Source organism: Ciconia boyciana, chromosome 2 (assembly GCF_034638445.1).
Source record: "Ciconia boyciana chromosome 2, ASM3463844v1, whole genome shotgun sequence".
Lineage (NCBI taxonomy): Eukaryota > Metazoa > Chordata > Aves > Ciconiiformes > Ciconiidae > Ciconia > Ciconia boyciana.
Window position 1 is genome coordinate 5,913,559 of NC_132935.1, and position 24,973 is coordinate 5,938,531.

A 24,973-nucleotide genomic window follows, 5' to 3' on the forward strand; every position below is an offset into this window, starting at 1 on the left:
AAAGCATTCAGGATACATTTTCCATAAGCAAATGTCTCCAGTGCTTGGATACGATTGAATGCCTCTTTGAAAGATAATACAGTGTCCATTTCTTTTGGAGATTCAGTGGTCACTACAACTACAATATTATTTCCCAATATTTTCTGTTGTTACTCATTTGTACTTCAAGCAGCTCCTGCAGCAGACATCTTATCAAATGCCCCTCTGTTCCAGAGGACCTTGTAGGTTGGAGTGAGGGAGGACAGGGATCAAGGTGGAAAAACAGAGTACTGAATGTGACACACTCATCTCCTGTCAGTTCTATATGCCTGTGCTTATCTGTAAAGATCGACCCAGGAGCAGGGCAGGTAGAAAACTGTTGCCCTTGAGTCAGCACCAAGGCTTGTGTGAGGCTGAACTGGATTCTCTGTTTTCTCACTGATGTGGGATCTGCAAACAGTTCTGAACAATTTGGAGATCAGTGAAAAAGGAGTGAAAAAGGAGTGAAAAGGCTACAAGAATGAAACAGTTATCCTACATTGAGCAAGTCATCTGCTGAGGAGTCTGTCTCTACAGGAAGGAAATGAGGTTTCAGGTGACAGCCCTGGATGGACCTTCTGGTTATAAGAAGTGAGTGACTCTAGGAGAAATTCACCAGCCATCCTAATAAAACACAGTCGTCTTCATCAACTACTAGAGCATAACAATAGTAAAATGTAAGAAAGATACCTGGGAAAACATATAGCTTCCTAGTACAACACTAATTATAGGACTTTGAAATGATGATAATGTTAAAAAATTTAAAAAATGAAAAATGATTAAAAATGATTTCTATTAAAAAATGAAAAATGATTAATATGTATAGCTATAGACCAGTTTGCCTGATCTCACTCACAAAAAAAAAAAAAAAAAAATTGATATTGAAGCCAGTGAATAAAGTATTACAGAGTGGGAATTATTAGGTATTCCTATTCACGGATTATAATTCTATGAGGAAGAGGTCATCTCTAACAAAACTAATTTATTTCTGTGGAGAGTTACAGTTTGGTTGACATGGTAACTACCTAGATATAATACATTTGTTCTTAGGCATTGTTGTTGCCTATTGGATGACATTTGCATTAAAAAGTAACACTCTACAATGGATTGAGAGCTGACTGATCTCATGTAGCAGGTGTCAGTGGAAAATCATCATTTCTAGTGCAACTGTAAAAGGGATATATTGCAGTTCTGGTGCTATTAAAATTTTCCATGAACTGCGTGGACATAAATGGAAAATCTTTGCTGATAAAATTTGTGGATAAAGGAAAGGATTGACAGAATATTACAGAAAGTTAAGGACAAGGGAGTAGTTTTAAACAATATGTATTTAAAAGCGACTGCAAGTTCATACAGATTTGAATGACATGGCCAGAGAGGACGTAACAAGGACCAGTGGCTGAAAGCTCAGGTCAGTCAGTTGTATCTTCTCTTTTGGAAATCCGCAAATGTTTACAAATTAGTAGAGATGTAGCTGCAGTGCAGATTTTATTACTTTTTCTGCCATTTGTGGTGGATGCTCATTGCTGCAAATCCTCCACGCACTGCAAGTGTTTGGCCTGGCAGTAGCAGAAAGAATAGGCATAAACACTCTTCTTTGATGTTAAAATGTTTATCTATATCAGGGATCTCACGGAAAGGCTCCAAAGGAGAGGAACAGCTTTTGTCTTGCCTTTCCTATCAATGCACCCCTGGGTGTAGCAATGAGACCTGATCGCTGGTTGGGACCACTTGATGTGCTGTCAGTCTGGCACACTGCTCCTTTGGACACAAGTAGCCGTGCTGCTAACTTGGATGGTAAAGCACTAACCTCTTTTGTGTCTCTGTGAATTATTCTGTAGCTGGAAAGTGAACATTGCAATTGTTTTCTTTCCCTTGTGGACTGTTTATGCTTGTGCCTTAGATGCAGACAGGAAGGGAGAAGCCAAAAGGAGCACAGGACATTTGTAAAATGAAGGCCAAAGTGAGGCCACAGTTCTTCAAGAGGTAATAAGAAGTTTAAAGGACAGAGCTGGAACAAGAGAATAATTTTATTAACATTGACGTTTCTATTTTTTGTGGCAAGACAGTTCTGCACCAAGGCTAAGCGCATGAGTTTGCTGTATAGTCCTGGTTCCAAAATAAGAGCTAAAACCAGGAAAATTTTGCTAGCTCATACTTCCCTGCTAGGAAGCCATGGTTCTTTCTAATTGGACCTTGTGGAGAGTGTGCGATGTCATTAAAGATTGGAGTGATAATTTATATATCTAATAATTCAGACATTACCCCCCTGTTGCATTAAGAGGTACACTGCTGTGTCTGAGATGTTTTAGTCTTCCCTGTGTATCTCTCAGGAGTCCTGGGCAGCAGAGGTCAATGACATTTTTGTGATTTTATTCATGCCTTCCATTTGTTTACTCTTTATTTGGGGGAATTTTGCTTCTTTTGATTTCTTATGTTGCTTATTTTACTGCATAGCCATACATGTTCCAATTCTGAGACTGGGGCTCAGAAGTGCTGTTTACTGCACTGACTCAGTGCCTGTAGCCAAAAGAACATTTGTTGTTAGCATAAACAGAATTCAAAGCATCAGTATAACATCAGCACAAGGCTTCTGACACTTCTAAGCAAATCTTTTGTCAGTACAGCTTAGTTTTGAATGCGAGTAGAGGTGGCCTAACTTTGGCTCTTGCAAATCTTAATGGTTTAAAAGTTTTTCACTTTTAAAGCTCTCCTAGAAGAGGAGAGGTTCCCTATTGTGTTGGGAAGTTGTGCAGACCTCTGACAGAGGGGAACCTGCCACATGGTTTCACCTGTCTGATGTTAAGTCATAAACAGGTTTGAGTGAAGTATCCTGGCTTTCAAACCAACAGGCATCAGGGAGCACAAGAGACCTCTAGCTAAAATTTACATGAAGTGACCCTGTGCATCAATCAGTATTGGTTCCTGGCATGACGGAAAAAAAAAAAAGTGACTACTCTGAATTTTATCTATAGAAGCAGCAGCCCTAAAGATGGTCCAAAGAAAATCTGAAATGTCCTGTCTAACACACACTTGCATGAGCAACCACTCTCTGGCCTCCCTCACTGCTGTGGCAAAGGGGTGGCTGAATGTGTTTGACTGCTTTTGATTACTGCGTTGGCTGTTGGGGCTTCTGGCAATGGCTTTTACAGTCCTCTTTCTTTCCACTGAGCTGAGAGTGCCTCACCTGAAGCTGATAATCTGGACCGTAAATTCATTAGCACAATAAAGCAGGAAAATTATCTGATTTCGTTGCCAGGCTTAACCAAACATTGTGGAATATTGGATTTTTTACTGAGAGTCAGGAAGCAGGAGGAGAGATATAGGGCCTGCTGGCAATGTCCTCAGAAAAGTAATTTTTATCTCCTGATTTTGGATGTAGCTTCACAAACAGTTCAAGGTAGACCTGCTGTAGAAAATCTTCAGAGAGCCCTGTGAGGTTGTGCCCCATTGGTGAAGGTGTTGCCTGGGCTTGGGTCACCTTCAGCTCCTGGCTCCCCATCCCTTAGGGAGCAGTTGGCCCTTGCTGCTCCTTTACAAGCCCAACAATTAATGATACTGAAGGAATAATGTACTAATCATCAGGTGGAGATGATGCTAAATACCATATGCATCAAGATAAATATTGCAACTGCAGAGGATATGTGTATTATCATGTGTGCAACTGGGCAAATGAAGGAATGGGACTTGGCTGTCCTCACCTGGTTGTTCTTTAAATCAGAGAAAGGACATAAATGTGGGGTTGTGTAAGCAGTGAAAAGTCAGGGGTTCATTTTTATTTTCTCATTAAACTGATTCCTTGAGCTACCTGTCCCCATTGTTTACAAGTGTGCCATTACCTATTGATCTGGGAAAATAAAGCACAAATAAATGTTACTTCAAAGATATGGCAGGAAAGAGGTGGATAGATAGACAGTTCTCTGCAGAAAAGCGTTTACCTGTGATTGTGTTGACACTAATTGGGAGCATGAGAAATGGCTGACAAAGGCTGGGTATTTTCATGACTTTTTTGAAACCTTTGTGTAGGGGTGAATATTCTTGAAAGTTTTAGTCATATTTAACACTGCTTTCTGCTTGAACAAACTCAAGGAGCAGACACATAAATAGTCATGGTCCTGGAGGAGTGTTATGAGGGGAATCGTAAGTAATACAGTAAGATATAGCAGAGTGGACTTCACTTTTTGTCTCTAACACTGGCCTGTGATAGGACCTTGGTGTGACTGAAGTCACTTCATTGTTTTGTGCTCTGGATTCCCTTTCCTGTCTTAGCACTTTAGGTTTGAGTTTTTTCTGAGTAGGAACTGTCCTTTCTGAAAAGTCTGGACAGCACCCCAATGTCAGCTGGGTCTTCAGAAATTTCCTTCCAATAAATCTGGGAGTGGAATAATATTTTCATTTTTCTTAGGTTTTTGTGACTTGCATTCAGATTTACAGACTAGCGAAACAGAAAATCCCAGAGTGATGTCCTAGCTGAGGGAAAGGCTCTGGTCATCTATTCTGTTTAGCTTCTTGGCTGGCCAGATATAAAAAAGTGGCTCAAAACCAGACATAGTGTATTGGGTCTCTTGACCAGCATGTGGTTAGGGGACAGATAGAGGAAGGTTATTCAGGGTGTGCAGAGACAGGGAACAAAATTATTGCTGTGGAACCATGTGCAAGTGTTGGACAAAACCCAGGAGATCAGCCTTTGTTCTATAGCTTCCAAAATAATGTGTTTACTTGTGATAATTTTGTACTGATTATTTTGCTTTTTAGACGTCCTGTGTCCAAATGTCCATGTGGAAGGAGATCGATTCAAACACACCAATGGGGGGACTGATGAGATTCCAGGTAAAGAGATGCACTTTTCTGCTGTACGTCTGGGAATTGAAATAGCATAACCGTATGTTCCTAGTGTGATGTTCTGATTCATTACATCTTTCCTAGTTGGCATTTTCTTAATCCAACACATATTCAGTGGTGGAGAAGTACATTAGAAACTGCAGGGCTGGAAAAGAGTTATCTGTTGACAGTCGACAGCAAATTAATCATGAGCTTTCTTTTGATATGACAGCAAATTAAAAAGCCAGTGGAGCTTAGCGTAGTAGATAGAGGAATGCAATAAGTCTTGGAGATGACTTTTTTTTTTTAACCACTCCACTTTTGGTGAGTTTTAATGTCCATTTATTTGATCTGTGATTGTTGTGGGACGTCCAAGCACAATGGTGATTAGAATCATAGAATCATTAAGGTTGGAAAAAGCCTCTAAGATCGTCTAGTCCAACCGTCAACCCAACACCTCCATGCCTACTAAACTATGTCCTGAAGTGCCACATCTACACATTTTTTGAACTCCTCCAGGGATGGTGACTCTACCACCTCTCTGGGCAGCCTATTCCAATGCTTGACTACCCTTTCAGTAAATAAATTTTCCCTAATAGCCAATCTAAACCTCTCCTGATGCAACTTGAGGCCATTTCCTCTTGTCCTAATTACCACTGATGAAATGCTTATATATGTGTATATAAGGAAAAAAAAAAAAAAAAAGAAAAGATAAAAAGTCCCAAGAAGAACCGTCTTTTCTGAAATGCCGGTGGAAAATCAAGAGGAAAACCAGTCTGGTGATATCTCTGCTTTTCTGTGAGTTCTGATATATCTTTCCAGCCAGCTGAAGAGCTTAATCTGTCAGATATATGCGTGGGCTGTGCCTCTTTTCTAGTCCCCCAAGACTGTTTGAGATGTTGGCAGAGAAAACCTGCCCATCAAGGATATACTGGGAATATCTGTGACTGACCCAAGAACATAAGTCACTGCAGTGGGAGGCCAGAGGTTCTTCTGCAACTTGATTATGAGTAGAAATGGTCAAGGTTTGACAGCTCTGTTACTCGCTCAGAGTCTTTTCATTGGGGGATTTTCACTACCTGCACAAAATATCAGTTCCAACTGCTGTCTGTAGGCAGCTTATTTTGGCTGCAGTCTGATTACGTCTAAGCTGATGATAATGCTGGGTGGTAACATCTTTTCTGGTTGTTAGACCTAAACTCATAACCCCCAAACACCCATTTTCAACTGCTGTCTATTGCTAGGTCTTGCATTAACCTGTTCTGACAGTCCTCCTGTCACTGGTCTGCACAAACAGTAGAGCTATTCAGCAGATAGCCCTACTGATTCTGAATGAACCTATTTGCAGTGGAAGCTGCTGCACAAAATAACTATGGGGATTGTGTCCCTCCTCAGATGATCATCTTCTACATGATCCTTTCCAGAAGAATGGAGTTCCAAATGGCTGCCTATGTCTAGTTCATGTTTGTCTGAATTTTAATTCAAGTGCTAATTAATAGACTATGCTTTTATCTGAGTTCAAAAATATATCTTCTGTTGAGCAGTGTACAGTACAAGAATCCCACTTCAAGTCTGGAGCAAAAGTTTTGAGTAGAGTGAGGTGTAGATGCATATAAGCATGTATATTTATATATGTGTATATATATACTTATGCTCTTCTGTAAAGTTTTTTACTTATTTTTCCTTTTATCTTCAAATCCCACTTCCCTCCTAGAAAGCAAGTCAATATTCAGCATTTTAACTTAAAAGATGACTTTGCTGTCTTAGATCTGTAAACTAGTTCAGGTTGCAAGGGTCCTATGGAAATCATCTGGTCCAACCTCCTAATTAAAGCAGGGCCTACTTCGAAGTTAGGGCCAATTTGAAGTTAGAACAGGTTGTTCAGTTGAGTTTTGAGTATCTCCAAAGATGGACATTCCACAGGTCGTCTGAGCAACTGTTCCAGTTTGGTCACTATCACACTGAATATATTTTTTCCCTAATATCTAAAGAGAATTTTATTTATTGCAACACTTCTGTTCCCCTGGTGAGACTGATAGCATAAGGTTGTAATTTATTTGACCTAGGGAACCTCTGTTCACTGTAAAGTGTAAACATTCACCATGCCATGCAGTGACTTAATAACAGGATCGTTGTAGTATTTAATTAAAGTGACATCTCTGGCCCCTCTCCACCAGTTCAAGAGGATTTGTAGAAGGCTCCTGATTGCTCCTATATGGTGAGACAATGTTGATTTCTTTCTCTTCCGGTTCCTGGTGATTAGGAAAATGTATGCTTCTCTGGAAAAAATTGAATGGGTATTCTGGGTCTGCTAAGGGTCATTGTGCTGCTGGAGATGGATCGGTATAGGACCAAAATGTTGTTCCACTCCTTATGTACTCCTTACAAACTCTATAGCATTTTCTGAAGACTCTGGGCCTCTGGGTCCAATTCCAACAGAAAATCATTGCCTTCTCCCAGCTAAAGTAACTGGAAAATTGCTGTTGGCTTAGTGTGCTTTGTTTCTTCTTCCAAAAGGATGTGTTGTGCTTAATTGTTGCTGAACAGCTTTTCTGTTTTGCCCCAAAGAGGACTGCACTTCAGTTTAGAGGAGCAGCCTGCCTCCTGCTCCCTCACACTTGTCAGAGTGGTTCAGCTCTGGAATTTCTGCAGATTCACCGGTGACAGCACTGGGGGAAGGCTGTTCCTCTGCTACCCAGGTCCTCATATGTTCAAGGATTTGAAGTTAATACCTGTATCTTGTGCTCCACTTGGAAGCTTGATGACAACCGAAACTGATCCTTGCCCAGCAGGCTCCTAACACAGAACTTCCTAGCTGCATCTTGCGCAAGGTTGTTTCTAGATGGACACAAAGTGCAGCCCCATGGAGTGGAAGTTGCAGTAAATTTCATTTTGGGGACAGGGAAGATGGTAGTAAAAGGCTTCTCATCTTAAACACCTCTTCCCTCTCTCAGACAGGGACAAGACATCAGAACTGAAGGTAAGAGGGACAAAAGTCTTTCTGGGGATTTTTTTTCCTTATATTTTTATTGGGTGAAATGCACCAGCAGATGGCACAGGCAATTCTTTCACACAGAACATCACCAATGCCAGCCCTTTCTTGTATACCCTACCTGCATACAAGTTATAGCATGACCTGCTACCTTTAAGTCTGTGTCTGCAGTTGAGTGAATGTGAATTGAGTCACTCTGCATTAGTAGAAGTGAAAATAGAAGCTAAATCATAAAATGAGCTGTAAAAGGGCAAACTTTGAGAGATTAAGGGAACCAGTGTGACTGAGAGGTGGAAGTTGCATGGGATATTGTTAAATCAGAGGCTGAGAGCAGGGGTGAGGAGGATGGCTCCATGCATAATCAAGTGAGTAACTGCAAAAAGTTATATATCACTTACATCATAACAGCTCAAAAAGTACATTATGAGCTGGAAGAGAGCCAACAGCCTAAACTGATATTTTCCTTTTAAAAGACAGGTGATTTTTTTTCTTTAGACAAACAGAACTAAGTAAATCTCATCTATCTGGACTTCAGGAAGCACTTGTTGAGTACTATATTGAAAATCACTGCTAAAGTGAAAAAGGGTAGAGATCAGTAAAAGTGGTAACGGGAGCCAGAAACTGGCTAGCAGGGAGATAATGATGAAGTTTCTAGGAAAGGGAATAACAAGCCAGAGGGCAGATAGTGGTGTACCTCCTCAAGGTCCAGTTTTAGGTCTCATCTTCTCTGTGAGTTGCCACTATACAGATTGGGATCAGAATATCCTTGGAGGAACTGGTTGGCCTCATAAACCTGAGAGTTTTTCCAACTGACTTGGGACTATTAGTTTCCAAGGCCTGTTATGGTACTTACGGATCAATAACAGGACTTTGTGCTATAAAGTCATACTCTGGAAACTGATGGTGTCTTAGGCAGCAGATGTTTGTAAGTCACAGTGCTGTACAGCTGGGGAAAAAGGCAAAGGACATTACCTGCACAAGGTAAAGCAGGTCTTGTAGAGATAGAGAAGAATTCATGAGAGTGGACAGGGCTTTGGTTACTGCTTATCTAGAAAAGTGTGCTCAGACCTCCTTAGCTCAGGAAAGATGGATTCAGCCTTGAGGAGCTATTAGTGTGTTCAGGAGCCAGAGAGACTATTTTCAAACAGGAGATTAAAAAACTAGGTTTGGTTAATCTTGCAGTGTGCAGGTGGAAAGGGGAGATACTATTGCTTTCTGCAAATAGATAAGGGGAATAGGGGGCAGGGGAATCACTCAAGCTAAAGGGCAGAGTATAATAAGAAAGGGTATCAACTGTTTAAGAGATACATTCAAGACATTAGAAGAATATTTCAAACTGTCAGAGATATGAACAAACGGTGAAGTAGTAGTAATGGAGGTAAATAAACAGTGATGGACAGTCATGAGTCATAGCAGAGGATTATACTCTATGACCCTCTGTTATCATAGCATTTAAATAAAAAATCACTAGCTGTAGCATTCAGTAAGGGCTGCCACACTGAAATAGGATTACATGAGGTAAGAATATATAGGCAGCTTTACTCTACTACTGATACAAATTTTGGCAGTGAAGTGAAGCAGCATCTGCTTAACAGTTCATAACACGTAAATCTGGAATATAAATGCTGCTGCACGCATTAGAAATCACACAGGGAATTTTCGAAAAAAGCGAGAAGTCTGGTTAGAATACCAGGATAAACACTGTTTCTTTTCCAGAAAGTCTGGTATTTTAAAGGAATGCTTAATGATACTTTAAACAAAGTTCTTACAGCATCCTTGTGGGTACCATGGTGTTTTTCTGTCAAGTAGAGAAATGAAGACAAAAGAGGGTTTAACTTATCTGCTCTGAATTATTCAAAATAAACCCCCAGTTGTAATACGTAATATCTCTTATATTGCTGAATTGTCATTTTGGTTCCATCAGCATTTAACAAAGGATCATGTCCTACTATTAATCATGACCAGGCAGGAAAACACAATGATAACATTTTGCACCCTGAAGATGTGCCCCTTGTGTATTTTTATGAACCATTATATTACATCGAAACATGAAAATTCTTGAAAATTAATTATACTTCTTGAGGTTTTAAAACTTCACATTTAAATTATTTGTATTTTAAGCTAGACCTGCAGGACATGGGATTTGGTTGCAGAAATCCAGATGATCCCTAGAATTAAAAATGGGCTGAGCTCTAGTCCTCAACATTATCCACCAGAGGAGATAATACTCCTCAACAGGTACTGACTGCTGTTTTCAGAGGGAATCTGCCACAGAAGTAAAGAATGACCTGCAATGATTTCCATAAGGTGCTAAGAGAAATTAACCCTGGGGAGCGATACCTCCAACCACTACATCACATTATACATCCCACACTGGATGGTGTTAATGGGACAAGGAGAGAACATAAAAGCCCTGACTCTTAACTCCTACGTAGTCACAAAGGCTATGTGTATCAAGAACAGCAGAAATTGCATTATGGATTGTACCACAGATTGACCTCAGCCTCTAAATCTTTTCCACATCTTGGAAACCTCCATGTGCAAATGAGCAAAATACCAGCACATTTATGACCTCTGTGTTTTTCTGTAGCTCTATAAAGGATGTTTGGGCATTTTACGGTAGAGGCACTGGTTGTAAAACTAGTACCCTACAATTATAGACTGCAGTGGCTGGGTTTAACTGTCAGCATGTCTCCAGTGTCCTGTGGTTTGCAGCACAGGGTTTGCATTCCAGAGATGCCGGTGACTCACCAGCTGATTATAATATCCCTGGAACTATTTATATTTGCCCACTAAAACACGTGGTAGCAGGAGGAAATTGGAGTGTCCAGGCTGTTGAACCTGCAGAACGAGCACATTAGACCGATGTCCTTCAGGGGACAAAAGTGTTTTTGTGGTGCCTGTGTGACAGGCATTTTGCCCTCCCTTTGCACTTTGTCCCTCTCATAGTCTCCTTGGGAAGCCCCTGAGAAGCAAGTGGAAAATCCATGAATAGCTGCAGAGATTTGTAACGGATCACTGTCTTCAGACAGTAGATGCACAGACACAGTGGTCACCAGCAAAGACTGCACATATGCAGTGAGGGTGAAGCTGGCTATTCGTGCAGACACCAGCCACTCTCCTCTCCATCCTCAGTGTTATACCTGTGTAGGCAAGACTGGATACACCTGTGATGTGGATGGGAGATGGGGCAGAAGGATGAAGCTTTGCTGTTCCATGGCATAGCCACTTGGCTGTCACATTTTTCAGTGACCCCTCAGTAGGCAAAGATAATGGGGAAAAGGCTAAGGGCTTCTTATTTCCTCCTCCCCCGAAACTTGCCCTAGGAAGTCCCCCATATAAAATTTCATAAAGACTGATTAGCACTGCCTTGAGTGCTAATGTTCTCCATTCTTTAAGGATCTAGAGAGCTGAATTTGAAACCTAGTTCCTGAGACACATATATCTGGCTATAGCTGCTGTATATCCATGAGAAGTATATAGGGAAAATAGCAGCTGACCTGTACTTGTGGTCCCAAGAGTCATTTCAGCCTCCTGTGAGCTAGAAAAAATGGATGGATTTGTGCTGTGGGGTGAATTTGTCCTCTGGGCTGGTAGGTGGGATACCTTCAGTGCAGGTGACCTTAGTGAGTCCCCCTTAGCTTTGCTTTCTAGGAGTCTATGCACTGTACAATAGCTAATCTTAACATTATAGCCTAGATCATTGCACTTAAAACATCTTTGAAGCTTTTCAGAGGTTGCCAAATGAGTCATCTGTGTTCAAGGACATTTTAATACCCAGTAACTCCAAGAAAACTAGGTCAAGCGGGCAAATAATTACCAATAAGTCATCTGTGACTTCTAAGTGTAGCCACTGAAGTCCTATGGGCTAGGTCTAACCTGTGCATTAGATGTGCGCTGTGGCATGCCCAGTGTCCAGTTCCCCCAGTTATCCAGCGTGGGGACCTGTGGTGGTTTTCTTTTGGAAGAAAGAATTTTTTTTGAATTCTCACCAAGGAATTTCCCTTCTACAGAAACTAAAGAATTGGAAAGTGAAAGTGTACAGTCACCCCAACAGGGTGCCACCAAAGTGTGCATCTGGATTAGGAGCCTGGAAACACTCAAGCATCTTGCAGAGTACGCACAACCACGCTGTCACCAACAGAGCTGGGTTGAGTTCTTTGAATAAAAACCCCATGTTTTAAATGAATCTTTTTCCTAATATGGTCAGAGATGTAGCTATTACCCAACATCATGGATCTCAGTGAACTTCTGGCACTGTGAATGACCTGACTGATGCTAGGCATCAGGTCTGTGCTGCAGCAGGTAGCGTGGCTGAGCTGCTCAAAGACGTCAGGAAGCATGGAGGATGAATGCTGAAATTACTTTAGAATCTGCTACTGCAGGAATAAAACTGGGAACAGCTGAGCGGTCCCCGTGAAAGCCTTTCTCCAGTCTGAATCTCAGCAGTGGCAAATTCTGACTTCTGCATTCACATAAAAGACTTAACAAGGGTTAACCATGCACAGGAATGTGCACATGAAGTATTCAGATCTACCTGCATATTAAAAAAATAAAAATAAATCTATCCCTAAAGGCTTTTTTTTTTACACTTGTAGTAATTGCTTTCTCCCAGAAGTTACACGAGCCAGGATTTTTTCTTATTCCAGTGCATTTGATGTTGATGAAAAGGAAATAAATTTGATTTTTGACTATTCATAGCCCAAGAAGCAACCAATCTTTTGGCTATAAAAAGACTAATAGATTGGCTAACCATGAGGTACTTCTAGATATTTCTTGGTCCAAATATTTTAGATTAATTCAACTTCAGAAAGAGATTGCTGCAAAAGAGGGGCCTGGAGAAACTATCCCATAGATCCTTCATCAGTGCAAGCTTTTTGACCATTGTGCACACATGATGGGAAGAAGGCGCATATATAGTTTCAATAAACTCCTCCAAACACTTGGAGTTAAATCAGTCTGTCTAATGTGAATGGTCTCTGATGACAGCTGTGGCCAGGTTTTGGTTTACCTGTAGGTCTAATCTATTTTGTACTGATCATCTGGCATAAAGCAACCACCACAGTCTCTTAGAGAGCAGTCCCTACCTGCTTTCATATTAGGCCTTGCTCATAGCACCTAAAATTAATGGGAATATTTTTATTTTCATGAACAACATGTTGGTGGGGTTTTCCTATAGCCCAGATAGTGGCATTACAAGGAGACTCTAGCAGCCTATGTCTTCGTACGGTGTTTTTCCTCAAACACATTTTCTTACGCTGAAAATAATACTAGCCTCTCATACAGGCAAGCCGTAGGAATTGTTGCTGGTTATGCTGAATACATCAGTCCTGCCACTCTGCTCTTATAAACTCTTATCCACTGTCATTTTTTCTCAGCTATATGCATAAAGTCCTCTTGGGTGCACCGTGCTGCCAACAAAACTTTTATTCAAAGAAGTGTAGAGTCCTCCCCTCCCCACTGCTGTCCCAAGTGGTGAGTTTGCAGTTATGCCATTTTATGGCTTTCCAGAGGAACACAGAGCACCTTAGCAGCCAAGGAACTCAAAGGAGGACTTCAAGATAGAGGAACTAATTAAAATCAGAACCTAATACAAATAGCCCTGGTAAGTTCAGCTGGTGCAAGCCTATCTGGCATACAAGGACATCAAAGGGATAATGAACCCCTGTTTAATCTTGTAAATCACTGGAGCAGGAAAGGACCTGAAAGAAGGACCGTGGCACTAAGCCAAATGTCCATCACTGAGAAAATGGAGAATGACTTCAACACAGAAAAGCCTTCAGTAATGAGGCAAAGAGTTCAGTGTCAGAAACAGCTTTCAGTGTCATTCAATATGCCACTTGCAACTGTCCGAAAACTAAGAGGCAAACGGGTAAGAGAGAATGAGTGGACTGTTGTAGATAAAGAGAACAATGTATCACATGAAGTGGTGTGTTATTAACATGAGATCAGGTGTTGAAAGGTGTTGCCTCAGATGCAGTAGACATGTATTTATTTCCTGTTTTTACAACAGGCTGGGGGTTAGATTACAACAGCCCTTTCCACCAGGGGGGATGGCTATAACTGTGTATTAATTTATTTGTTTGTGGTTTTGACCTCTCTCTCATACTGTTTCTTTGGCCTAATTTTCTCATTGGTTTTATACCCCTTTTGTCTTTCCTGAAGTGTTATCTTTCATTTTCTGTGTAAGGCTACCAAGTGCTGTATCTGTCCCGTTTTTGACTGAAGCTTTAGGCTGATGTTTCTGAGACAGCGTGGCCCGGTAGTTCAACCTGGTCATCACCTGCTCACCTGCCTCACTGCCTCTGAAGCTTGCTCCTTTTTGAGGTAGAACTCTGTTTATTCCTCAAGCAAATTTCTGCTCCTCATAATCCCAAATGTGGATTTGTGCTTAAGCTGAGATCAAGCCCTTTTTGTGATCTGCATGGGACTCTTGTGGCTTGCTGCTTTGCTGGGCTCAAGGAAAAGTAGAAATTGCATCTCCCACGTGTCGTGATGCAGAGGAAGCAAACCAGGATCAGTAAACCAACAGCCTGAGTGGTGGCATCATGTATCAGCAGTAAATCTGGTTTATTATTGTTATAAAACTGAGACCATCTAAAGGGTCCTCTAAGCCACTTTATGGAGTATCACCTAGAAGGTAGTAGGCTTGCTGGAAGATACCTTCTTCATGCTGATGTAAGAGCTGTTCTGTGTGCTTCAACAAAGCCTCATTATTAGCTTAAGCTCTTAGCTGCTGTCCTCACTGAAATCTGGTAGATCTGGTGAGAAGAAAGTCAGACCAGCATGAAGTGCTGCTTAAATCCCAACCGTAACATCTGTGGCAAAAAAGGGCAATTGGTTAATAGCAAGAACCTCTTTAAAACACTCTTGAGGCCCTTTAATCTATAGGCTTTGGAAAATTTTATAGTTCCAAAATTCCCTTTCAAGCTGCTTGTAAAATATAGCAAATTAATTTTTTTAATGACTTGTGCAACCCCTTTAGTCACCATGCTACTTCATGCAGGGCTTGTAGGCAGCCAGTAAATCTCTCTGGTTTGTTCCTCCAGAGGTGCAGTCCTTAGTGCTTTAGGAATAAGTCAGATAATCACTGCTGGTCGATGCTGCTGAATCAAACTGTTGAGCTAGGAGTGCTAGATGTGGGGTGAATTATCCATGCAAAAAAAAAGCTGCTGCTTTTTCTATCTTTGCCAGAGAGGCGAACTAGAGAGGAATAAAGCAGTGCAAGGAGACAGAATTCTTATCCATTGTAAGTCTTTGGAAATCACTTCTTTTGACAGCCAGAGAGAGTTAAAAAAAATTAGTCCAGCAAAAGACTTTCTTTCAAACCCCTTTTTACAATCATTCACAATGAGACAGGTCTAAACAGTATCTGAGGTGCAGGACTCTGACCTTACCTGTTGTCTAGATTACCACGAGCAAACAAGTGACACCTGTGTGCCCCACAAGGATGCTGGGACAATGTGAAGACTTAGTGTCTGGCTACTATGACATTGACCCCAGTGTTGTCATCATAGACAGCTCATCAACCCAAGCAGGTGGTCATCAAGAAAGAAGAAAAGGGCTTTCTGACTGCCTCCTGCCAGCACGCCAGAAAGACCAGGACATTGAAGGATGATAGCATCAGTGTGCACCTCACCCCCTCCTAAATACTACTTCTTGTTGCCAATTAGAACTATGGTTGAGGCAGTGATACACTGATACGGATGTAGGTCATTTTAACATGGTGGAAGAGCCTTGGAGATGGAGACTTCAGTGAGCACTTTAAACTATCCCTAATTATCTGGTGCTCTATCAGCTCTTGCTAGATTTCCTTTCCTGTGGAGGAAGGAATGTCAGGAACAGCAAAAATGCTGTAGCAGATGATGGCTACTATAACAATAACAGCAACACATGGTGAATAAAGTAGTAGATCTCCCCTTCAGGGTTTGGACACTTACTTCTATCCCAGCTCTGAACTGAGACACATCTTGGCTGTCCAGAAATACTTGTTTTCAGCCTAGAGCATTGTGGAAGATAAGGATGCTAAAGGTTAGATACAGTAGAAGAAAAATCTTACCTGTCATCTACACTCTGACTTCAAGTAACTAATTGCCAGACATAGCTGGTTAAATGCACTATTTTACTTTAGAATATGGCATGATAACATATTTTTTTCTGTTATTTTAGAAGTATATGTTAGTATAGAAAGTAACTAAGACAGGTAACAAAAATGAGGGCTCCTTATAGTGGTAATAGCCTTGCAGACAATACTGGAGGAATTGAAAGGGATGTTCAGGATCTAGTGAGCATGCAGGCTCCTTCTTGTGAGCACAGGCAATCCATGAAAGCTTAACTTACAAGACTGTAGAAATGTTAGGCAAGAAAATTGATAAGATCTTGTATTTGCTGAAAGTCTCCCAGGTGATACTGTTCTTCCTAGGAATTTATACACTCCTCTATTCTACCATAAAGTTTATTGCCATTGACCTCCTTCTAGTAAAAGTAACAGATGCTGTTTTATCACAGGCAATACAGCTTGCTATTTTCAGAAGTCTCAGAGAACCAGTAGCTGATGACAACCTTCCTGACCTTGGCTATTGGCGATACTCCATCAATACGTTGACAAGGCTGGTAATTCAGCTGAGAGTTTAAGCAAGACCAGAGTATGGAGCATTTCCTGCAAAAGCTGCTTTGTTTTATATTAGTGCTTGTGCCTGGAAATCCTCCATAATATTCTGGATACATCACTTGAGGCTCTGATGTCCAGTGTCTTTCCTGATTCCTTTCTCACCTACTTTCCACATTGCCCTCCAGGCCGTTGTCTCACCAGAAACTTTCACAGTTAGAAGTAGCCCAGTGGTTCCCCCTGTGAGTGTTATCTTGAGCTTCTTGGGAACGCAAAGCAGGAGACTTTTCTCAGAAGGTTTCTTCAGACTAAAGAAAAAGTTAATGGCTCTGTCCTACTTTGAGAAGACTTTCCAAATGTACACACTGCTGTGTTTTCTGGCTATTAAAACTTCCCTTTGTTGATCTGGTTTTCTGGGTTTGCGTGCTATTTTAATTTGGGGTTTTTTGCCCCTGAACACAGGACAGACAGGAAAATCTTAACATGTACACTAGCTGCCACCATGCTGTCCACATCAGATCCTTTATGGAGTCAGGCAGAAATCCAGCTTATACTCAGGGCAACCAACCATGGCCCCTTTAGTATGGTCTTGAAATAATTATCTTGAAACAAATGTCGTAGGACCACTGGACAAGTATAGAGCTGTTTGATCATCCTTTGGCCACACTTTAGGGTGTGGTTGGGTGCGGTGTGGACATCTTCCCTGTAAAAGAGAATCTGGTTGCATATTACAGTTAGACGATGTAGAAATTGTCCAGTGTCAAGTTTTGCACATCTTTTCCCTGTCACAGGCAGATCTGAGTGTGTTTTCTGATTCTGGAAAAATGGGCTGCTTCCTGTAAGTCAGTTATTACTTGCAAGTAAAGAGACATTCGGCTGATTTGATCAACAGAGCAGTGCATAAGAAATTGCTTTTCAAGCCAAGTATGCTCTTAGGAATCTCAGCTTCTCTTTCAGGTCAGTATTTTAATTTTAATGTTAATGGACTAGAGAGTGCTGCTTTTCAGGAGATGTAATCATGTTAGAGGGTTTCAGTGGCCCCATATTGTTTTAGTAGCTATAATGAAGTAGGAGGCTTACGATCAAAGAGCATTATTCATCTTATTTATTGCCATATTTATGGCATTACTGATTAAATAGTTTATAAGCCAACTGGGAAACCACACCTGCCCTGGTACACAAAAAAACACCTTTTAAATCAAAGCAACTGAGAACAGGAAAGTCCCACCCTTTCATCCTGTGCTCAAGCGTGGTGGAATGATTGGGTAACAGTAGCTTCATCCTTGCTAATTTAGGCAGGTATGTTCCTTCCCATTTCACTTGTGGAGAGGACTGGGAAGCTACATGTAGGATCTCATTTTCACTGTGGCACTGACAGTGTGGTCCGTCCTTCGTGGTGGAAAAAACAATGGACAACCCATATTTCTACTGTCACTCCAGCCCAGAAATGTTGTACAACAGACTAGATGGCCAGCAAGGTGCTTGGGGAAAGATCTAAGTGAGCTGTTTGCGCTGCACTGTTAGCAGCCAGACAGCGCCAAGTGAAAATTCCTGTTGAAGTGTGGGAGAAATGATTACAGCATCACCTATTTTTTACATTAACATTGTGGTTCAAGACTAAATTAAAAGCATCATACTGTCTCCCTCACAATCCCAGTTCCAGTCCTAAAGTCAACAAGAGAACATACTCAATCCAAAGTGCTTCCAAGCACATGAAGTAAACAACAACAACAACAACAACAACAACAACAATAATAATAATAATAAATATTTGTCCTTCAGCTGAAATAGTCTTAGAGGTTACTTTAAAGCACACATTCATTTGGAAGTTTCCCTAGATGTCTTCTTTCCAGTCCCACCTGGGAAATCTGCCTTGACTAATTTCTCAGTTCAAATGACAATATTTTGAGTTTGCTTGTTTCTTCTGCCACTTAGAAATGGAATGGTATCTGTTTAAGGAGGCTCTTATAGTAAATGGTCAGGATAGCAAACTTAAGGTATTGCTAGTCTGAATTTAAAAATCTGCAACCTTTATTCAGTCCTGGAGGCAAATGAGACAGTGTAAATATATCTTATGTGTGATCAGTTAGCATTTTTTTCCTCTTTACTTCTGCCTCATTCAGTGCACAAAATGGATAGCATTCCCTATGAGTGGAATATATCTCACCTAACTTCAGCAGTCTGAAAATTACTGTCTGTATGGGCTCCCTTTCTGCTGAATGGAAGGAGGTAGGCACTGCCAAATAGTGATTCAGCCTGTCTGTAGATAGGTCTGAGACAGATGCGATGAGTCGTCTTCCTAGAGACTCCTATATTTCTCTGCTGACCTACAAGGGAACCAAAGCAACCTGCATACATCAGATGTCTCCTTTTCAGACAGCTACAATTAGGAGAGATGCATCTCATCCTCAGCACAGTTCTTCGTTGTTTAGTGTATGGCCTGATGCCAGATTTTCTGTAATGCTATTGAAACCTTTCAGCAACCAAAGTGTCCGTTACCTCCATGGGCTTTAGTCAGAAATGGAGTACCTAAGAGTGGAGGCTACCTCACCAGCTATAGGCCTTTACTAGGTGAGGTTTAGCATGCAACCCGAGCGTCCTAAGCTCTCTTTATGTCAATTGAGAGAAACACGCACTTTTGGCATCTGTTTTAGTATGAGATTAATCTTTCCCTAGAAGTGCCTGTGTTTGACTCTCTGTGCCTAACTGAATGAGAGTCTCTGTTATTACCCTGTCTAGAGAGCTGATATTTGGCCAGATGAACCCCATGTGAAGTGCTCTGTAAACATGAATTAGTCTGTTTCATAGTTCCCTCTAAGGAAAGTGGAGGCAATATCTCAATTTGACACAGAACAAATTAATAGTGTGATTAAAACAAAACCATTTGCTGGCTTTGAGTGTGAACTCTGACACATCTAGGGCTTAACTTTCCTCTGAACCTACATGACATTTTTCAAAGAACAACCCTCCTTCATTCTTTAATGAAAAATATATCAAGAAATTTGCAATTTGCTGATCCATAGCCTGAATAAGAAAAATCCTATTATGATTTACCAATGTGCTTTATTCAATCCTGAATGCAAATGAGATAATCTAAGTTATGAACATGACTTACTTTCATTACTGGAAGTTCTGCTTGCAAAATAGTTTTAATAACCTTGCGTACATTTCATGGTGGCTCTCTAAACTGCATGTTGTTAGGTAATCTCTGAAAAAAAAAAAAGAAAGTGATTGATTAAATCTGACTCTTAACTTGTTTCCATTGGAAAAGCATGCTAGTGTGCACACCTTCACAGTTGCTCATCACGTGAATGTTAGCTTGAGTTGTCAGAGAAAGATGAGAGTAAGTTTGGGTCTGAGCTAATCATGGGAAAACAGCAAGAAGTTCTTGTCACTGTATCTTGCACTTGTGTATTTTGAGCAATGGAGCTTTATGAGCTCCATGAGATGAGATGAATACTCCACAGCTTGAGGACTCTGGTGACTTGACATTACGACGCCACTTGGGCAGCATTTCAGCCTTCACCATTCACAGCTCAGCTGCTGTGAATGGTTAACAATGTCCCTTGCCAATCAGTGTGGTCTCTTCTTACCAGCAACACTCAGCTGCCTTCCTCACACTTCTGTGGTTGGTGTAGATGAAGGTTAAGTACTGCCTGGTGAAATGAGCTATGGGAGGGTTTATATGGACAGGTCATACTGTTTTTTATGTGATAGCCATAAGGAAACTCTCATGTTCTGCTAGGGTCTATTTGCTATGATTTATAGCTGCAATCGTGGCTGATTACAGTATGTCAGAAGGGTGTATCGCTGGAGTTGTTGCAGAGGTGATTATGAGGTGGAGCCATGAGGCCCTGGAGCATCTTAACTGCCTTATTTGCCCTCCTGAATGTCCAGTAATAGCTGAAAACAGAGTGGACAGGAGGGAAAAGCTGTTGATAGCCAGGAAAGTTACTGTAATAGAAAAGGCCTCAACTTGGCAACAGGCAACTATTTCTGTCTTTGCAAACAATTAAGATTATATTTCCTCATAAAAAGCTATTTCTTTTGAAAAAGCTCCATGATAGAAGCTTTGTGTTTTATTTGCTGTCTGCTGTCACATCTTGATTTGCCTTGGGACTGGCCCACACAGGGTTTTTTGCACCTATTTATTCCTTTAAATTCAAAGAATAATATTATTAAGTAGGTGTCTTTTCCTGTTACAGCTGTTTTCAAGCCCTGCAGTGCCTTTCAGCCTGTGGGTTGTGAAAGGTTCATGAGGGTAATTAAGAAACCCAAGAACCTTAGGGCCTACGTTCACCACACAAAAATGTTTATCTATCCTATAAAAGTTTTAGGAACTCACTAACTGAACAAAGCTAAAAGCACTGCCATAGTTTAAAATCAATTTATCAAAATAAACTACTATAATAACACCAGTTTTGTGTGCTGGAATTACACCAACAGGAGTTAATTTGTGTAATTGTGCATGTGTGAGGGGGAGCTGAGGTTGAAACAGCCCAAATAAAAGAAAAACACAGGTTCTCTGCCCAGTCATTCTCAACCTGGCTTTTGCAGTGTCTTTGCCTCTAACTCCACAGTGTGTCTGGTTCTGGGAGCGGCTGTTAGTTTGGATTTGCATCCTGCAGAGCCAGTTTGGAGCTAAAAGCAGGACGGTTGCATCCACACAGTACTGCACCTCCAGGAAATGGATGCATTCAGGAGCATGACATAATTGTACCCCCACTGTCCCTGGCAGGGTTTAGTAGATGGGACTTCATGCCACAAAAGCATGGGTTCGTTGTGATTGGGACCATATTGACTCTGGAGCTGCGTAGACTCATGTGTGTGGCTAATGCTTGAGCCAATAAGCCTTGTCAGAACAAAGTCAGAAGCTTTACACAAATGTCTGCAGTAAAGATTAATAGCTCATGATAAGGATGAGTTGATTGGACTAAGACTAAGTCATATTAAAATGATATGAAAAGTGTATGTAGTCAAGTGTCTTGGACTAGTGGTTTTCAATAAAGACATGGACCTATTGCGTGTCCACAGAAGGGCAAGGAAGCTGGTGAAGGCTCTAGAGCACAAGTTGTATGAGGAGCGGCTGAGGGAACTGGGGTTGTTTAGCCTGGAGAAAAGGAGGCTGAGGGGAGACCTTATCGCTCTCTACAACTACCTGAAAGGAGGTTGTAGGGAGGTGGGGGTCGGTCTCTTTTCCCAAGTAGCAAGTGATAGGTTGAGAGGAAATGGCCTCAAGTTGCACCGGGGGAGGTTTAGACTGGATATTAGGAAATTTTACTTCACTGAAAGGGTTGTCAAGCATTGGAACAGGCTGCCCAGGGAAGTGGTTGAGTCGCCATCCCTGGAGGTATTTAAAAGATGTTTGGATGAGGTGCTTAGGGACTTGGTATAGTGGTGGTCTTAGTAGTGTTAGGTTTACAGTTGGACTTGATGATCTTAAAGGTCTTTTCCAACCTATACGATTCTGTGATTCTGTGATTCTGATTCTATTAGGGTGGATCCAGAGGGGGGCCATGAAAATGATTAGAGGGATGGAACACCTCTCCTATGAAGAAAGGCTGAGAGAGTTGGGGTTGTTCAGCCTGGAGAAGAGAAGGCTCCAGGGAGACCTTATTGTGGCCTTTCAATGTATAAAAGAGGCTTATAAGAAGGACAGAGAGAGACTTTTTACCAAGGCCTGTAGTGACAGGACAAGGGGTAACAGTTTTAAACTGAAAGAGAGTAGATTTAGGTTGGAGATAAGGAAAAAAAATTACGATGAGGGTTGTAAGACACTAGAACAGGTTGCCCAAAGAAGTTGTCAATGCCCCATTATTGGAAGTGGTCAAGGTCACGTTGGATGGGGCTTTGAGCAACCTGATCTAGTGAAAGATGTCCCTGCCCATGGCAGGGGGTTTGGACTAGATGATCTTTGAAGATCCCTTCCAACCCAAATGATTCTGTGGTTCTATGATTCTATGAATAAGTGTTTCAGTGTGCACCTGTGCATTTTTCTACATAGGGATTAATGAATTACACAGCATTTTCAGGATGTTACGGCAATGCAAACAATACCTACTGATTTCTGGAGAACTCTGTTCTAATCTCTCCAGGACTTGTTACCGTTTGAATTTATGCTTGTTTTTGAGTTTTTGGACTAAGCAGATTAGACCATGTCAGAATTTTGTTCTAGCTTTTCCCAACAAGAACAAGGTCAATCTCTGAAGTGATGTGTTTGTATGCTAAGATAACTACCTAAGTAGAATTGAAGACATGTCCCACTGCCTGATTAATGTCTTGTATTTCCACTGCCATTATGGGCAGGATTTGACCTGATGGATTCGTTCAGTGTGAAACAGATTTTTGGAATGAAAGAAAATGGAATTCAGAGCGCTTATGTACGACTTGGAAGCTTCCCTGTTGTTCAGAAAACTGAGTGAGTACCCTGGTTTTTCACTTTATTTTCATCTGAGACTCTGCTTTACATTATTTGGTTCCTCTAGGCTAACCTTGTAGCAGTTATCTAGTACCTACACATATATTTCTGCTTTGATCAGCTCTTTCAGTTCTGCTGGCACAGAATTTGTACAACATGGTCAGGAGCCTCCACACCAAGTACAGGCTCCATCCTGGTAGAGTATGAGCTGGTTTTGGTGTATCTCAATGGTTGTGAGGAGCACTATCAAGAAATTCACAAAAGAACTTAAGGCTTAGTAAATAGCTTCTAAAAGGAATATTTGCTAGCACTCCCATTGAGACATATATTTGCTAATCATAAGAGACCAGTTCCTAGTAGATGTCGTTATCAGTTAGCTACTATGAGTTTTGGTCTCCTAAAAGAATGAGCAATTTTTAATCCTTGTGTCAACATGGATTCAGTCCTCGGAGCCTTTTATGACCTGAGGCTGCCAGTTGTGTTGTAGTCTATCAGAATGGTTTCTCCTAGGGTTGTCATTTGAGTCCTGCTAGCATTAGCCTTGAAAAGAGTGAGTGCATAATTTCACTGAGTAACCATGAGCCATAGATTGAATTGTCATCATTAACATTTTTTCAGTAAATTTCTCTGTGCTAGTTTGAACTTCAGCTTAAAAAATCGATAGTAATTCTTTTCCTTCTTATGGATGAGGGCAGTTATTTTTAATTCTGTTTTAGCTCTTTTACTCAGCTCACTGCATCTTAGAGATTGTCCTGTGACTTACATTTGCTTGATTTCACAATATTTTTTTTGTCCTGGAGCCAACCTGGATCGATTTGCCCTTCTCCCCTCCCCCTCTTTCTCCATATAAACACAGTATTAAAAAAAAAATACAAATATGATACACTGAAAGGAAAACTGTTTGCTCTAAAGTCCATAAATGATGTCAAGTCTCAGGGTAAGTAAATTAATGATCTGGGAGAAGGCCAGCCAACTAAAGACACCTTGGTCTTGATAAGTGGTATATACATAAAACTGGTGTGTGTGGGGAGGGGAATAAACCTATTATTTTGTTTGGCGCACAGCAGTGTCTGAGTAGAATCTCTGCTTGCTGAGGCTTGTAACAGCTAGTGGCAGCGTGCTTTATGACTGTAAAGCATTACCACCAAGACTACATAGAAGGAAGCCCTTGAAGTGAAGAAGTCCACTTTGCACTTAAGAAATTGTGGGAATGATGATCTACTGAATCTGAGCTCTGGGTGATACCATGACAAGTAGGACTAGTGCAGTCCTTGGGTGTATAAGCAGGAACTGTCAAGTATGAGCTGACTATCTCCATGTCAGGCAACTCAATCACCGCTGCTGGGGTGCTATGTCCAGTCTTTGTTTCCATAATTCAGTAGATTGGAATGGAGTGAATGAAAGTTTAAATAACTGGGAAACAAATCTAACAGTGAGAAATTCAAGAAGTGCAGTGTAGTCAGGTAAAATTAAGAAGTGGTTAGCAACTGAGGTGATCGCGCTCTGTAAGAACTTCTGGGGAATCAAAGTTTAGTAAAGGGTCTTTGGTGCTAAGGATAGTGGTAGACTGAAAGTCAGTGGCTGCCTGTTAACAACATCCAAAAAAAGCATGGAAGAAAGGCACGCTTTTAACAATGAGCGTAATTAACCACTACAACAAGTTAGGAGAGATTAGAGACAGTTGTCCATTTGCATTCCTTTTTCAAATTAAGGGTTGAAGTACTTTGTTGTTGTTGTTTCTGTTGTTGTTTTCCCAGAAAGACTGAGAGAGTGAAGCCAGACCAACCAGCTATGATGACTTTCCTTCTGTTCAGATTGCACCCATTTATTTGTTGTTGTTTTTAAAATAAGTAGAATATTTTATTGCCGAGGACAATTAGAAGTAAAACATCCTTAATTAGTAGATTGAAATGACTAAGCGTCCTTCTCAATGATTAACTGAAACACGGAATTAAAGAAGAACTTCTATATTTTCAGCCTTTCATATTTTAACTTCCATACTCCTGTGGTTTGGGAATGAACCCAAATGGATATATCACCATGGAAGGTGTCTGCATATTTGGTTCATTTTAGCCTTTGGACGTCAGGATTCTGAGATGGTGCATATAGGGTCATT

General features: G+C 41.0%; 1 protein-coding gene across 1 annotated transcript in view; it reads left to right on the top strand.

The window, feature by feature from the left end:
• COL22A1 (collagen type XXII alpha 1 chain) overlaps window positions 1-24,973 on the top strand; it is a 210,824-nt gene that overhangs the window by 39,005 nt on the left and 146,846 nt on the right. Inside the window, exons 3-4 of the mRNA XM_072851149.1 lie at window positions 4,774-4,848; window positions 22,746-22,857. Of these exons, the coding sequence (XP_072707250.1) occupies window positions 4,774-4,848; window positions 22,746-22,857 (187 nt within the window). The remainder of the gene's footprint in view (window positions 1-4,773; window positions 4,849-22,745; window positions 22,858-24,973) is intronic.